This window comes from Aedes aegypti, chromosome 2 (genome assembly GCF_002204515.2).
Source record: "Aedes aegypti strain LVP_AGWG chromosome 2, AaegL5.0 Primary Assembly, whole genome shotgun sequence".
Lineage (NCBI taxonomy): Eukaryota > Metazoa > Arthropoda > Insecta > Diptera > Culicidae > Aedes > Aedes aegypti.
In genome coordinates this window covers 355,632,211-355,646,577 of record NC_035108.1, presented here as the reverse complement: position 1 = coordinate 355,646,577, position 14,367 = coordinate 355,632,211, and the positions used below count along the sequence as shown (strand labels likewise).

Here is a 14,367-nt window from a genome sequence, read left to right as displayed (position 1 = left end):
AGCTCCTTCACTGCTACAATACTAATGGTTACATAGAATATCCAATGTTCAAACATGGCAACAAATGTCGAATAAAATTATTAAGAAATGTTGACAAAAATCGTTGCGATCTTCTATTGCCACGTTTGCAACGTCATATATTCAGGTTAAGCAAGGTTAAATTAATTGAAAGTTTTTTTTCTATTAAAATTCAAATGTAATATGTTGTTAACAAAATGATTATTTAAGCTCAATTCTCCAGCGAATCCTCAGAGGAATTCCTGATAGAATTCCTTAACGGAACTCCTGATGGAATCCCTAGAGGAACTCCTTATGAAATCCTTGGAGGAATTCCTAAAAATATTCTTAAAAGAACTCCTGATTAAATCATTGGAGGAATACTCAGAGGAATTCCTGATAGAATTCCTTAACGGAACTCCTGATGGAATCCCTAGAGGAACTCCTTATGAAATCCTTGGAGGAATTCCTAAAGATATTCTTAAAAGAACTCCTGATTAAATCATTGGAGCCTGATGAAATCCACAGAAGAAGCTTTACCAAATTAGGATGATAGTGTTGTCTAGTACAAAACACCTAAACATATGAAATGAATGTAATGTTTGAAATAAAACTCATAAAGAAATAAAAATTAAAAAAAAATAAAACACTTGAAAAGACTCTTTAATGAATGTTCGAATCCTCTGAACAGAAATAGAGAAACTTTAAAGTAGATGGAGTACCATGTACCTTTTAATTCCGCTCCTAAATGCTTATCTTTGACAGATACGCGTATTTCGACTACCACTTGCAGTCTTCTTCAGTGTCAGTTACTCGTATCCACTGAAGAAATCGTCGCATCTCTCTCTATCTTAAATACTAACACCAGATAAGTACCTACACAATCAAACTACCTAGGAAAAATTTCGACAGGAGTATACCTGTCATGTCTTGGTCAGAATTGAAAAGGGGGGATAATAATAATTATACAAATCCCTAACTATCTACCTATGTATTCAAGCTCGTTTATATTTCTTAGGTACAAACTTAAACAGCCTTGATTGTCCGTTTCCTTGATCCCTATTAAGAAGTAATGAAGGCTTTTGTTTGTAAATTTCTAAACTTTCAGCGACGTCTAGTTTCCAAGATGAAGATACGCTTCGTACGATGTCTATGTTATCGCTTGTCATTTGATGTCCATCCTGGAAAACATGTTCAGCCACTTTTGATTTCCCTTTTCTAATTCCTTGTCCGCTTTTTTTACCTCAGCAATATGTTCTTTGAATCTTATTTCTAGTGTTCGTTTTGTTTGTCCTATATAGATTTTATTACAATGGGGGCATGAAAAGAATTGAAAAGAATTGAGCGATGTTTTGTAGTACGATGAATATATTCAAAGTGCATTTACTTTCCATCATGCAAATAATTTTGTTTCATATATAACTTAAATCACTAACTGAAATCGTACAGAACTTTTCAATCGTGTCAGACCTTTATTCTGGTTTTGAGAGCTTTCGAAATATAAGCCGCAATTCCTGATAGTTTTCTCAAAGTATTTTTAGAATTCATAAAACAATCAGTCAGTTTGTCAAAAATATGCTAAACAGCCTAAACCGTTTCTGTGAAGGATATTGCCAGCAGAATCACTAGCTAAATTAAAATAAATCTATCCAAGAATTCTGCTAAGAATTTGTTAGAGATTCTCTTTAGAGAAAGCCCCACACATTTCCTCGGAAAATTTTTCTACTATTCCACTTAGTATTATTCTAGATATTTTTTTCTGAAACTCTTCAAAAAGTTTCTCTCATAATCATTCCGGAGGTAATTCGATAATTTGTTCAGAAGGTAGCTCGAATTTCTCCAGCGAATCCTCAACAAAAGTGTAATGTGTTTTTTTTCTAGAATGCTTTCTTCCTGAAGTTCATCCATTAATTCCTCTAAGAAGTTCTCTCAAAAACTTTATCTATTGAGTTGTGATGCAACTTTTCTGAAAATAATCACAAGGAATTGCTTCATTGCACAATGGTTCCAAAGCCATATCTAGGAAGACAAAAATTAAACCGTCAATTTTAGATATATGGTGTCTTTGGCAAAGCTTCTCCATATGTTTCAAACACATTTTTCAATGATGTTAAATAAGGGTGGCCTACACGGTTTCAGAGATCAGAATACAAACATTTTTACTGACGTTTTTTTAAATTTTTGACGAGATTAACAAAAACTCTCAGAGGTACTCCTGATAGAATCCCCAAAGGAACTCCTGATGGAATCCCTAAAGGAACTTCGGCCGGAAAACCTGGAGGAACTCCTGGTGGAATCCTTTGAGAAACTCCTGATGAAATCCTCAGAAGAATACTCAGAGGAATTCCTGATAGAATTCCTTAACGGAACTCCTGATGGAATCCCTAGAGGAACTCCTTATGAAATCCTTGGAGGAATTCCTAAAGATATTCTTAAAAGAACTCCTGATTAAATCATTGGAGGAACTCCTGATGAAATCCACAGAAGAACTCTCAGAGGTACACCTGATAGAATCCCTATTGGAACTCCTGATGGAATCCTTGGTGGAACCCCTGATGAAATCCTCAAAAGAACTCTCAGAAGTATTTCTGATAGAATCTCTAAAAGAACTCCTGATGGAATCCCTAGAGGAACTCCTGATGCAACCAGTAGAGGAATTCCTGATGGAGTCTTTGGAGGAACTCCTGATGAACTCCCTAGAAGAACTCCTGATTGAATTCCGATAGAAACTCCTGGTAAAATCCCTGGAGGAATTCTTGATCAGATTCCTGATAGAACTCCCTAGAGGAACTCCATATGACATCCCAAGGAGTAATCCTGATGTAATTCCTCGAGAAACTCCTGATATAATATCTTGAGGAAATCTCAGAAGGAACTCTTGATGGAATATCTGGAGGAACTCCCGATGAAATCCCAAGAAGGACTCTCAGAGGTACTCCTAATGGAATCCCCAGAGGAATTCCTGATGGAACCATTGGAGGAACTACTGCAGAAATCCTCAGAAGAACTCTCAGAAGTACTCCATATGGAACCCCTGGAGAAACTCTTGATGGAATCCTTGGAGGAATTCCTAAAGATATTTTTAAGAGAGCTCCTGATGGAATCATTGGAGAAAGTACTAATAAATTCTCTAGAAGAACTCCTGATAGAATCCCTAGAAAAACTCCATATGATATCCCTAGAAGAAATCCTAATGAAATTCCTAGAGAAACTCCTGATATAATCTCTAGAGCAACTCCTGATAGAAACTCCTAAGAAAATTCTAAGGAATTTCAGTTGAAATATCTGAAGGAACTCTTGATAGAATCCCTGGAGGATTTCCTGATGAAATACTCAGAAGGACTCCTGAAGAATTCCAGATGGAACTCCTGATATAATCCCTAGATGAACTCCATATGATATCCCAAGAAGTAAACCTGATGAAATTCCTCGAGGAACTCCTGATATAATCTCTTGAGGAATTCCAGATGAAATCTCAGAAGGAAATCTTGATGGAATCTCTGAAGAAACTCCTGATGAAATCTCCAGAAGGACTCACAGAGGTAATCCTGATGGAATCCCTAGAGGAACTACTGATGGAATCCTTGATGGAATTCATAAAGATATTCTTGAAGGAACTTATGATGGAATCATTGGAGGAACTGAATTGCATTCCCTAGAAGTACTCTTGATTGAATTCCTATAGAAACTCCTAATGAAATCTCTGCAGGAATTCCTTATAAGAATCCTGATCGAACTCCTGATAGAATCCCTAAAGGAACTCCATATGATATCCCTAGAAGAAATCCTGATGAAATTCTTCGAGGAACTGCTGATATAATATCTAGAGGAACTCCTGATAGAATCTCTTGAGGAATTCCAGGTGAAATCTCAGAAGGAACTCTTGATGGAATCCCTGGAGGAACTCCTGATGAAATTCCCAGAAGGACTCTCAGAGGTACTCCTGATAGAATCCCTAAAGTACACGGATAAAAATCTGATCCCCACACCATGATTTACAAATCATGAAATTCATAAATTGGTTAGAGCATAATATCAGGATCACAAATCATGGTTCCTGGAGTCATAATCATGATTCCTCATAAGCGTAACATCCAGTGTGAAAACACTAAGCGGCGCACTTTGCTTCATCTCATTCGTATCGATCTCTCGTAATTCAAGATGACGAAGTGGTTGAGTGGAAGAGTACGTGGCTTACAATCGGAAGGTTCTTGGCTCGAATCTCAATGTATGCTATTTTTAACATTTTTTTATTTTGTCGATCATAAACGGATGCACGACTCAGCATTTTTGGCATTTGAATCATGATTCCGAGCAATCAGCTACAAAAACCTAACGCATGTGTTGCGTTACGGCAATCTGACTGATATCATCATGTGTCCAAATCATGGTGTATTTTCATAAGACGAAAACACGCTGGAATCATAATATCATGAGTCACAATCTTGTTTTTGGATTCTGATTTCTACCCGTGTAACTCCTGACGGAATCCTTGAAGGAATTCCTAAAGATATTCTTGAAGAAACTCTTGATGGAATCATTGGGGGAAATCCTGATGAATTCCCTAGAAGTACTCCTGATTGAATTCCCATAGAAACTCCTGATGAAATCTCTGGAGGAATTCCTGATAAGATTCTTGATCAAACTCCTGATAGAATTCCTTGAGGAATTACATATGATATCCCTAGAAAAAATCCTGATGAAATTCCTCGAGGAACTGCTGATATAATATCTAGAGGAACTCCTGATAGATTTTCTTGAGGAATTCCAGGTGAAATCTCAGAAAGAACTATTGAAGGACTCCCTGGAGGAACTCCTGATGAAGTCCCCGGAAGGACTCTCAGAAGTACTCCAGATATAATCCCTAGAGGAACTCCTAATGGAAACCCTGGAGGAATTCCTGAAACTGTCAAATTGGATCGTCAAGCAGCATCACACACGGTCAAACATAGCACCAACATGAGCATCAACCTGAGGGCTGACCCCAGCTACGCCTATGAGGAGCGCACATTCATCGGCACACTCCCAGAAAGTGAGAAAGTTTTATCGAGGTGGACAATGATGCACTTCGGGCGATATGACGACATACAGGACGGTGTGGGTAGGTAGGTATATTTAGCGTCGACATAGACGGACGGCTGACAGGCAGTCGACGAAATCAATCCACCGGAAAAGCCTCCGTTCTGAGTGCCGGAGTAAAAGCCATTTATGACATTGAGGACGACGGATGGCGGATGGACAGTAAATATCCAGATAACGCGATGAAAAATTAAAGCCTATGAAATAACTCTATTAGTCCAGTTAAGTGGTCAATATATGACCACTATAGAAGCTTTTATTATTACTGCTCTAGCTCTATAAGTTACTTCAGCTGAAGATGAATCGAAGCCAAACTTCAAATTTTCAAGAACACAAATCTGGAGAACCGAACACCCGTTTGAGCTGAAAACTTAATCGATTTGTCACCACCAGCTAGTGACCAATCGATTAAGTTTTCAACTTAAATTGATGTTTGGTTCTCCAGATTTGAGCTCTTGTTAATGTGGAGTTTGGCTTCGATTCATCTTCACCTTAAATAAAACGGCATAATTTTCAGAAACTCAGAGATTCTGCTTCGGATAAACCCAAACAAAGAGTTTACTTCGAAAAAATCTGAAACAGTAACTTCAGACTTTTAAAAACAATGCTTTTCCCGCTAGGAACTCTGCACGAGTCACATCTGTAATTTCACTTGGAAAAGGTCAGCTTTGTTCTCCCGGATGGATGTGATGACAACACAACGCAGGAAAGCTTTCACAAAGCACTAGGTAGGTACCTTCTACCTACTGCAGCGAATGAGGAAATTGCCCTTTCGCTTCTTCGCTTTTGCTCACTCTTTCGTTCATCCGGTGCATTTCGCTCAAGGCTGTAGGCATCCTGTCCTACCTACGAATAATGGACATGGTAAGGAAAATAGAACTTCCGTATGCTCCATGTTCAGCATATGGAGGAAATTATGGACTATTATTGGACCACCTTGGCGCCTTGCGGAGGATGTAATCAATTTTTAAAAGATGGATCTTGATAGTAATTTGGCTCATTGAAAGGTGAAGAGCGCTGTAAGTGTCTCAGAACTGATTTCAGGTAAAAAAAAGGATTCGAGCTTAGAACTTCCGAATATTTTGGAAGTCATCGTACCAAATATTGCCAAATGGATGCTAAATTATTGATTTGTGGAAATTGAGTTCCACTCTATGAGTTCAACTCTTGGGATTCCAAATCGCAAAGAAAGGAGACTGTCGCGTTTTGCCGGAAACTCCCCAGTAAACACACCATCGTATATGATGGGATATAAGAGTACAAATGTGGAGGCGATATACGTACATCTTGCACGCAGCCTTATGGCGCATGTACGTATATCGCCTCCACATTTGTACTCTTATGCGCTATCGTATACGAGTTTGTGTTTACTGGGTCTTAAAGATCGCGAACTTCTTCTCAAACATCTTGAAGAGAAGAAGCACATTTGTTTTACTTATGACGACAAAACTGAACGTTTGTTCAAAGTCGTCTTGAAAGGTCTCTCAAGTGACTATCAGTCACATGAAGAGATCAAAAATGGAATAAATGATTAACTTTGATTTTTCCCAAACCAAGTAATCATTATGAAAAAGAGAACCCAATCTGGCATTGTTCCCAAGAATATTATTTAGTTCACTTTAACAAAAGGGATCTAAATAATATTAAAGCTTTAGAAAAATCAAGACTTATGTTCGATGTCCGTGTGACATGGGAACATTTCCAGAAACCTGGAGGATATTACCAGAACCCCACTCAGTGCCGTCGGTGCCAAAAGTGGGGTCATGGTACAAAAAATTGTCGCATGGATGCTAAATGCATGATTTGCGGAGGTTTTTCTCACGCCAAGGACGTCTGTCCAGTGGAAGAAGATACCGATATGTTCATATGCGGCAACCATTAGTCAAATTTTTGGGCTTGTCCTTCGCGTAGGCGAGTCGTCGAGGCTCGTGTCGGGCAGATGAACGATAATGTCCGTTACGATAACAGACGTTTCCGGAATTTCCCTGGTAGAGTATCGAGCAATGCTCATTTTTCAGTTAACGATCCCTTGATAAAGAATCATACTCATCAGTAATATTATAGTCATGCTCATTCACAAACTAATTTTAATCCGTCGGGTAGCCGTTCGAATCTTTCAATTTCGAATGTATCTACCCAAGGAAAATCCTTTGCCGATATCGTAGGTAATTTAAACTCCTCCCCTATTCACACTTTGAGTACCCGTTCTAATTGTTTCAAGTCAAATAAAAAAATCCTCTTCTAGAAATCCATCTACGATTAATTTGGTCTTAACCGACTCTAGTCATCTTTGTAGCCAATTAGTTACTCATGCTGATTTTGATTCTGATCATGTCCCTGTTACGTTTGAAATATTCCATGAAGCGATTCTCAATCTTATCAGCTCCACTTTCAATTATTTTCGAGCCGGAATATATATATGGAACATTTATTGACACTAATCTTGATGTTAACATTTCATTACAAACAAAACTTGATATTGACAATGCTCTTGAAACTTTAACAAATTCCATTGTTGAAGCCAGGAGCATTGCAATTCCAAAATTTGAATCCATGATTATGGACGATGATCTTAAATTCATGATCCGTCTTAAAAACGTGAGGAGAAGGCAATTTCAACGCACTCGCGATCCAGCTATGAAATGTTTTTTCTGCAAATCCTGCCATATTTGCAGAAAGAAATCCAAAAACGTTTTTCTCAATTGAGAAACAAAAATTTGGAAAATAAAATTTTTCAATTGGACCCTTTTGGAAATCATCTAAAATTTTGAAGAAACCTAAGAAACCAAGACCAGCATTGAAAGAGAAAAACAAAATATTACTAACAAACTGCGAAAGCTCAAAAACTTGCTATGCAGTTTGAAAGTGCGCACAATTTTAATTAAGGGCTTACTAGTCCAATTGAAAATCAAGTTACTCAGGACTTCGAAAACATTCTCAATCAAGAGAATATTTTCGAAAATTCCTGGGAGACTGATTTGGAAGAAGTGAGATCTATTATTAAAATCAAAAATATGAAAGCTCCTGGCTATGATGGAATTTTTTACATCCTCATCAAGAAACTTCCAGAAAGAAGCTTATCATTCTTAGTTGATATATTTAACAAATGTTTTCAATTAGCATATTTTCCTGACTAATGGAAAAATGCTAAGGTTGTTCCAATTTTAAAACCAGACAAAAATCCGGCAGAAGTTTCTAGCTATCGTCCAATCAGTTTGCCTTCCTCCATCAGTGAACTTTTTGAAAAGGTTATTTTGAACAGAATGATGGTCCACATCAACAAAAATTCAATTTTTGCCAATGAACAGTTCGGATTCCGCCATGGACATTCGACCACTCATCAACTTTTACGTGTAACAAATTTGATCCGTTCCAACAAATCTGAAGGCTATTCTACAGGTCTTGCTCTTCTAGACATAGAAAAAGCATTCGACAGTGTTTGGCATGAAGGTTTGATTGTAAAATTAAAAAACTTTAATTTCCAACATACATTGTTAGAATAATTCAAAGTTATTTGTCAAATCGTACACTTCAGGTAAATTATCAGAACTCCAGGTCTGAAAGACTTCCTGTAAGAGCTGTTGTTCCTCAAGGCAGCATTTTGGGACCAATGTTATACAATATTTTCTCATCTGACTTACCTGAGTTACCTCAGGGATGTCCAAAATCTTTGTTTGTGGATGACACATCTGTAGTTGATTGCAAAAATGTTTGGATATTTTTTCATCAAACTTGCAAAAATGGAAGATTTCTCCTTATGCTTCTAAAACACAATTTATAATATTTAAATAAATCAAAAGCTATTTATTTAAATCCTTCAAGTAGACATGTTGTCACGATGAGAGGAATTCCAATTAATTGGTCAGATGAATTTGAGTAAATAGGGCTCATCCTATATAAAAATTTAGGATTCAAAAATATGCCTAATGTAGAAATAAGAGTAGGGAGATGAAATGACACAGAACTATATAATGTAAAAATATGACTGTAATGTTTGGAATCATACTTGAAGGAAATAAAAAAAACTTTTGAAGAAATGACATGCAAAGAAAAAAGTGACACAATCGTCAAGATTCTCATCATCAACATTGTGACACATTTTTAGAACAAACTTCAAAGTTACTCGATACGTGAACAATTTGCATATGAAATTATTCAATACGCACCCATTCTACCGGCCTTTATTGATTATCACTGGTACGTGTATAAAGTGCCACCAGATTGCACCAAGGACATTTTCGTGTGGTTTTTATACTATGGTGAATCGATGCACCTATCGAATTGTAATACATTAGAAGTTACGTTTTCATTTGGTACAGTTAGATATTTTTGATTCAATCTCTCGCTGGAAAATGGTGAACCATCTCCGATTGGTGTGGAATCGTGTTTTCAAGTACAGTTCGTCTGAAGCTGTTAGCGTATCCAAATTTTGGTCCGATGACGGAACTGGTGGTGATTGTTATTGGTTACTGGACGCAATGTCACTCCTTGCAGGTAATATAAAGGTTGTCCTGGTTACAATGGATAATATATCGTTTTTTTTTTTGGTTTACTTATCCTTTGGCTTAGGAGTCCGAAGCGATTCAACTTCGAATTGGGTTGGAGAACGCAAGATACGGATTTTCAGCAATTGCCTATTCGTTTTTGGGATATCAATGTTAGCCCTAGAAGTTTTGAGTGATATGTATGACAGATGGGACGACAATTCCGTCAAAGTGATGGCCTTGTTGAAACTTACATCGATTTGCCTGGCGTGTTTAAAAACTGCAGCAATTGTACTGCTCAGAAAACCAATTGAAACCCTAAGGACCTTCATTCTCAGTGAACGCGTCAACTCCTCTGACCATATTTTTGATGAACTTGAACGTAGCAATGTCAATCAAACTGGCCGAACCATGATGCGAGCTATGTTGGGCTTAATCGTCGTGGAGATGATTCTTCTGTCGATTCCTAACCAAACCATGGACAATGTGTTCAGAATGGCACCGCTGTTGCTCCGAATGGGAGAACCTTCAGCACGAGTTTTGCATGTCTTGTTCATGTGCTCGTTGCCTTTATTTCTGCTTCCTAGGCTTTTCTCAAACATTGCGTACATTGGCATCCTTATATTGGGAATGCGCATGAGGCTCAAAATGCTGACCCATCGGTACCATGAAATGTTGAGAATACCAGATTCCGATGTGGACTATTATTTAGAAATTGTGAACAAAAAATTGCGAAAGACCTTGTGTCAACATATGGAATTCATGAGGTATAGACCAGCAGACTTTTATTTGCAATTGTAATTCATTTCAATTCTCCAGGCAGTTCAGTGTATTAACCCATTTGGTGCGCACAACGTTCATGATAACACACTATTACTCAATATTCAGTATTGGAGCTATCATCTTCATGTGGCAAAACATGGGATTCAACGGATTTTCTACTGTTTTCCTACTGACCTTCGTATCGCTGTTATTGGAGTATTACGTTTGGTGCTATTTAGTGGACTCCTTTCAAGAAGTGGTATGTACAGTTATATAACTGAATTACTTATTCGAACACAAAACTGTTTTTCCAATTTTTCCTGATTACTAGGCCAACAGCATTGGAGTAGCGATTTACGAAATGTGTGTTCACATGCCTCACAGCCATGACCATCATTCCCGGTACATTCAACTGAGAACTAGTCTCATCATCATCTGGATCAACAACAGTAATGGCTATTCCGTTAATTGCTTTGGATTGTTGAAGCCCTCGATTCTAGCATTTGTCGACTTGGTTAACATAACTTACTCGATGCTTATGTTTTTGATCAATATGGGTTGATAAAATGTCAACAGTGGCAAAAATGTAAAGCTTTTAAAAGATACAACTTATTTCAGCATAATCAATGTGAAGAATTGCCACTCCATTATCAAATTAGGCTGATACAAATATTAATTTTCTTTTATGTCACCCCCCCCTTCAAAAATCCGAAAATTTTGAAGGGGAGAAAAAAAAAAGATTCATCATTTCTTTTTGACAACAGTTAGGTTTTTCCATTTTTAAATTAAAAAACAGGTTAAATAATGATCCAGAGGTGGTTTGCAAAAAGTTCAACAACTATCTTTAAAAACAAAAATTCTAAACAAAAATTATTTTTTTCATTTTTATTTTTTTGTTCCTTATTTATTTTTATCCCCCCCCCCCCCTCGTACCTTCCAAGTCGTCTCGGACATAAAAGAAAATTAATATTTGTATCAGCCTTAATCATTACATTCCAACTAGATGTGATTTTCTTCAAATTTTTATTATATCTGCAAAACAAGCACTCATTTTATTTGTATGACTTTTATCGAACTTTTTTATTCTGCAAGGATCAATAAACTCGTATTTAGTTCATAGAAAAATGATTCCTCTCTTAACATTGCATTTCGTCGAAACTAATTGAATTGTTTTAGGGTTATATAACGTTATTTATGCTTCAAAGTCGTAAAATTGAGTGCTTTGAACAATTATTTTTATTTATGCCACTTTTCATGAATTATTACAATTAGATAGTTTAATGATGCTCCAAACTATTTGTGGTAAATCTAAACAATATTTACATAGCACATGCATAGTACCTGGTAAATATTTGTTCGGACTTTTCTGAAATATATTTTTATATTGTTGATGTTGTTCCAAACAATTTTCATGGCTGGTTGTAGAGTAAATATGTTAAGAAAAGTGCAGAAGACACAAAATTGCTCAGATTTATATTTATGCTGAAAATAAATCTGAAACGTGTGTGCCACCGCGCCACGCCGCCGTCGCCGATTCATTTTATGTCTCGCCGACGCCGTATGGGGTATCGACGGCGCGCCATACGCCGATCAGCATCACACCGCCAATTTTGGATTTTCAAGCCGAAAAATTATTCATCTTGAAAAATAAATGATAATATTGCTACGAAAAAAAATGCACCAGAGAAAGTAATTTTGGAAGTTCCTACAAGGATTCTTTTGGATATAGTTTGAATGATATTTCTATTATTTTCCCCAGGATAACCTCTACGGCTTCCATTGAGAATTCTTCCCGAGAAGTTTCCGGAAACGGTTCGTGGAATTCCTCTAGCGATTCATCCATTAACTTCACCATATATCTGTCCCTAAACATCTGCAAAGAGTTCAGATATTGTTTCAGAAATTACAATAAATTTGGCCACCACAGTTAGTCTTTGAATAAAACTAAGATTCCTTCCAAAATAAACCCAGAAATTCCACCAAGAATTTTCCCTAAGATTCCCATATAAGTTCTCAGAGGAATTACTCTAGAGCATCGCTTCCCAAACTTGGTTTTTTGACCCACCAACGTTTCGGCAGCTTTATTTTTGTAGTACATGCAAAGCGAGTCGCAGACAGGTCGGACGGTCGCGAAAACCATGTTTGGGAAACAATATTCTAGGGATTCTTCCATGAATGCATACAAATATTTTATGTGAGGAATGGATTTTTTGAGGAAGATTTTCTTCAGCAGTTTTTTCAGCAAATCCACCATGCATTTAACCAAGAATTTCACTCAACTATGTCTTAACATTTTCTCCAGGGGTTTCTCTTCAAGGATTTCAAGGCGGCTTTTCAATGATTTTTCCATTAATTGCATCACAAATATAAGAAAAAAAAATGTCAATGTATATGTCTTTTAGAACTACACTGACATTTTTTCGAAATTTTGAAAGAGCCACACTATGTTTTTTTTTTGTTAATCCCCCTTACATACCTTCAGAACTTTTCCGAAATAACTTCTGACATTTTTCCAGAGATCACTTCATAAGTACTTCATAGATTATTCCACGATTTTATCCAGCAGATACTTGAAAGGAATCCATCAATTATTTATACCTATCATTAGGTTGTTTTCATTTGACAACGGCAAAACAAAACAACTCAGTGTAAAAAAAAATCTACCCAGAGCTTTCGAAGTCTTCGAGATGGGTAAAAACAACTTAACGTTAGGTAAACCTGATAGATCCCAAATTTGGCTTATTCCATTAAACTTCGACGATGGGTCGGTGCGTCTCTCTCTGTTTTTGACAACATTGCTGTTGCGAGGGACGCCCAATGCAGTTTACCCAAATTTGAGAAGAACTTATTTTTTTGGGTAATCTGATTTCTCCGTGTACGATCTGTTCTTACGGTGGTAGGTCATTTGGCATAAAGTCGTTTGGCATAATGGTCGTTTAGCATAATATTCGTTTGGCATAAAAAGTCTGAAATCATGTATTTCTTAATTTGACTTTTGTTTTTACATTTCTATTGAATCTTTCTGATGACATCAGGCTTGTTTTGGAAACAATTGACACAAAATGAAACTTTATTCAACAATCATATGCTCTTGAACAAACTAAAGCATATTAGGAAAGTTATTGTAAATAGTATTCTATTATTTATCCATAAATTACCCTTCCTTCAAATATTATTTCTTCTTTTGAGTTTCGCTATTGAATAATTTTTTGCAATGAAGAATATGATATATTGAGTACAAATTTACCCTTCTTTCAAACGTTCTATGTTTTTTTTTTCTCTAGATATGATGTAACCATAGTTATAGGTATAAAAACTGTTAATTTAAATATATAGGCTGATAGGCTGTTCTTTGGAGCTATATTTTTTAAATATTGTTTTGTTTCCATTTGAAAAAAAGGGCGGCATTCGTCAACATTGATCTGTTCAAGTTATCAGCGAAAAGAGACATCGATTACGGCAGTTACTTCGAATGTAGTTTCACCGAACGCCAGTTCCCCGAATATCCCCGATTAGCCCATTTTCCCGAAAAGTTTTTGGCACTCATAATTGTCGAAACTTTATACATTTCAGGGTGGTGAATGAATTGACCATTAGATATGCACTTTTCTTCTTTTAATTGGCGGTTCTTTCGAGTTTTACCGTCCTCAGCATTTTTGCCAACATGTGTGTAGCAAATATGACAGGATAGCTCCTTGTTTTTATTGCTTATCGTTTTTTCTCGTTCACCATCCAGCCACTGAAGACTATTATAGAACCTATTAAACTGGACCACTTTTCGGAGAAACGGAACATTCGGGGAAAATGTCATTCGGGGAACTGGCACAAAGGGGAAAAGTAGCACAATCACTTCGATGATTCTGAACGCAATTTTTGATGTCTTTTCTGTGTTTTATTATACTGCAATAATTTTTGGCGTTCAATTTTCTATTGGTATAATAATAAATTTTATCTTCTTTTAAAAATAAGCTGTTAGTTAACCATTTTTATATTTTGCTGTTTTATCAATTCTTGCAAGACGTGCTGTTAGAATAATAAAACCTTA

The 14,367-nt window shown here is 36.6% G+C and overlaps 2 protein-coding genes across 4 annotated transcripts in view; both read left to right on the top strand.

Moving 5' to 3' along the window:
- LOC5563856 (receptor-type tyrosine-protein phosphatase kappa) overlaps window positions 1-14,367 on the top strand; it is a 516,995-nt gene that overhangs the window by 347,313 nt on the left and 155,315 nt on the right. The gene's annotated exons all lie outside the window — the stretch shown is intronic.
- On the top strand, window positions 9,321-10,978 carry LOC23687434. The gene is made up of 4 exons (XM_021846359.1): window positions 9,321-9,570; window positions 9,646-10,327; window positions 10,380-10,581; window positions 10,654-10,978. Exons 1-4 carry the CDS (start codon window positions 9,429-9,431, stop codon window positions 10,882-10,884), a joined length of 1,257 nt encoding a protein of 418 aa, XP_021702051.1. The 5' UTR covers window positions 9,321-9,428; the 3' UTR covers window positions 10,885-10,978.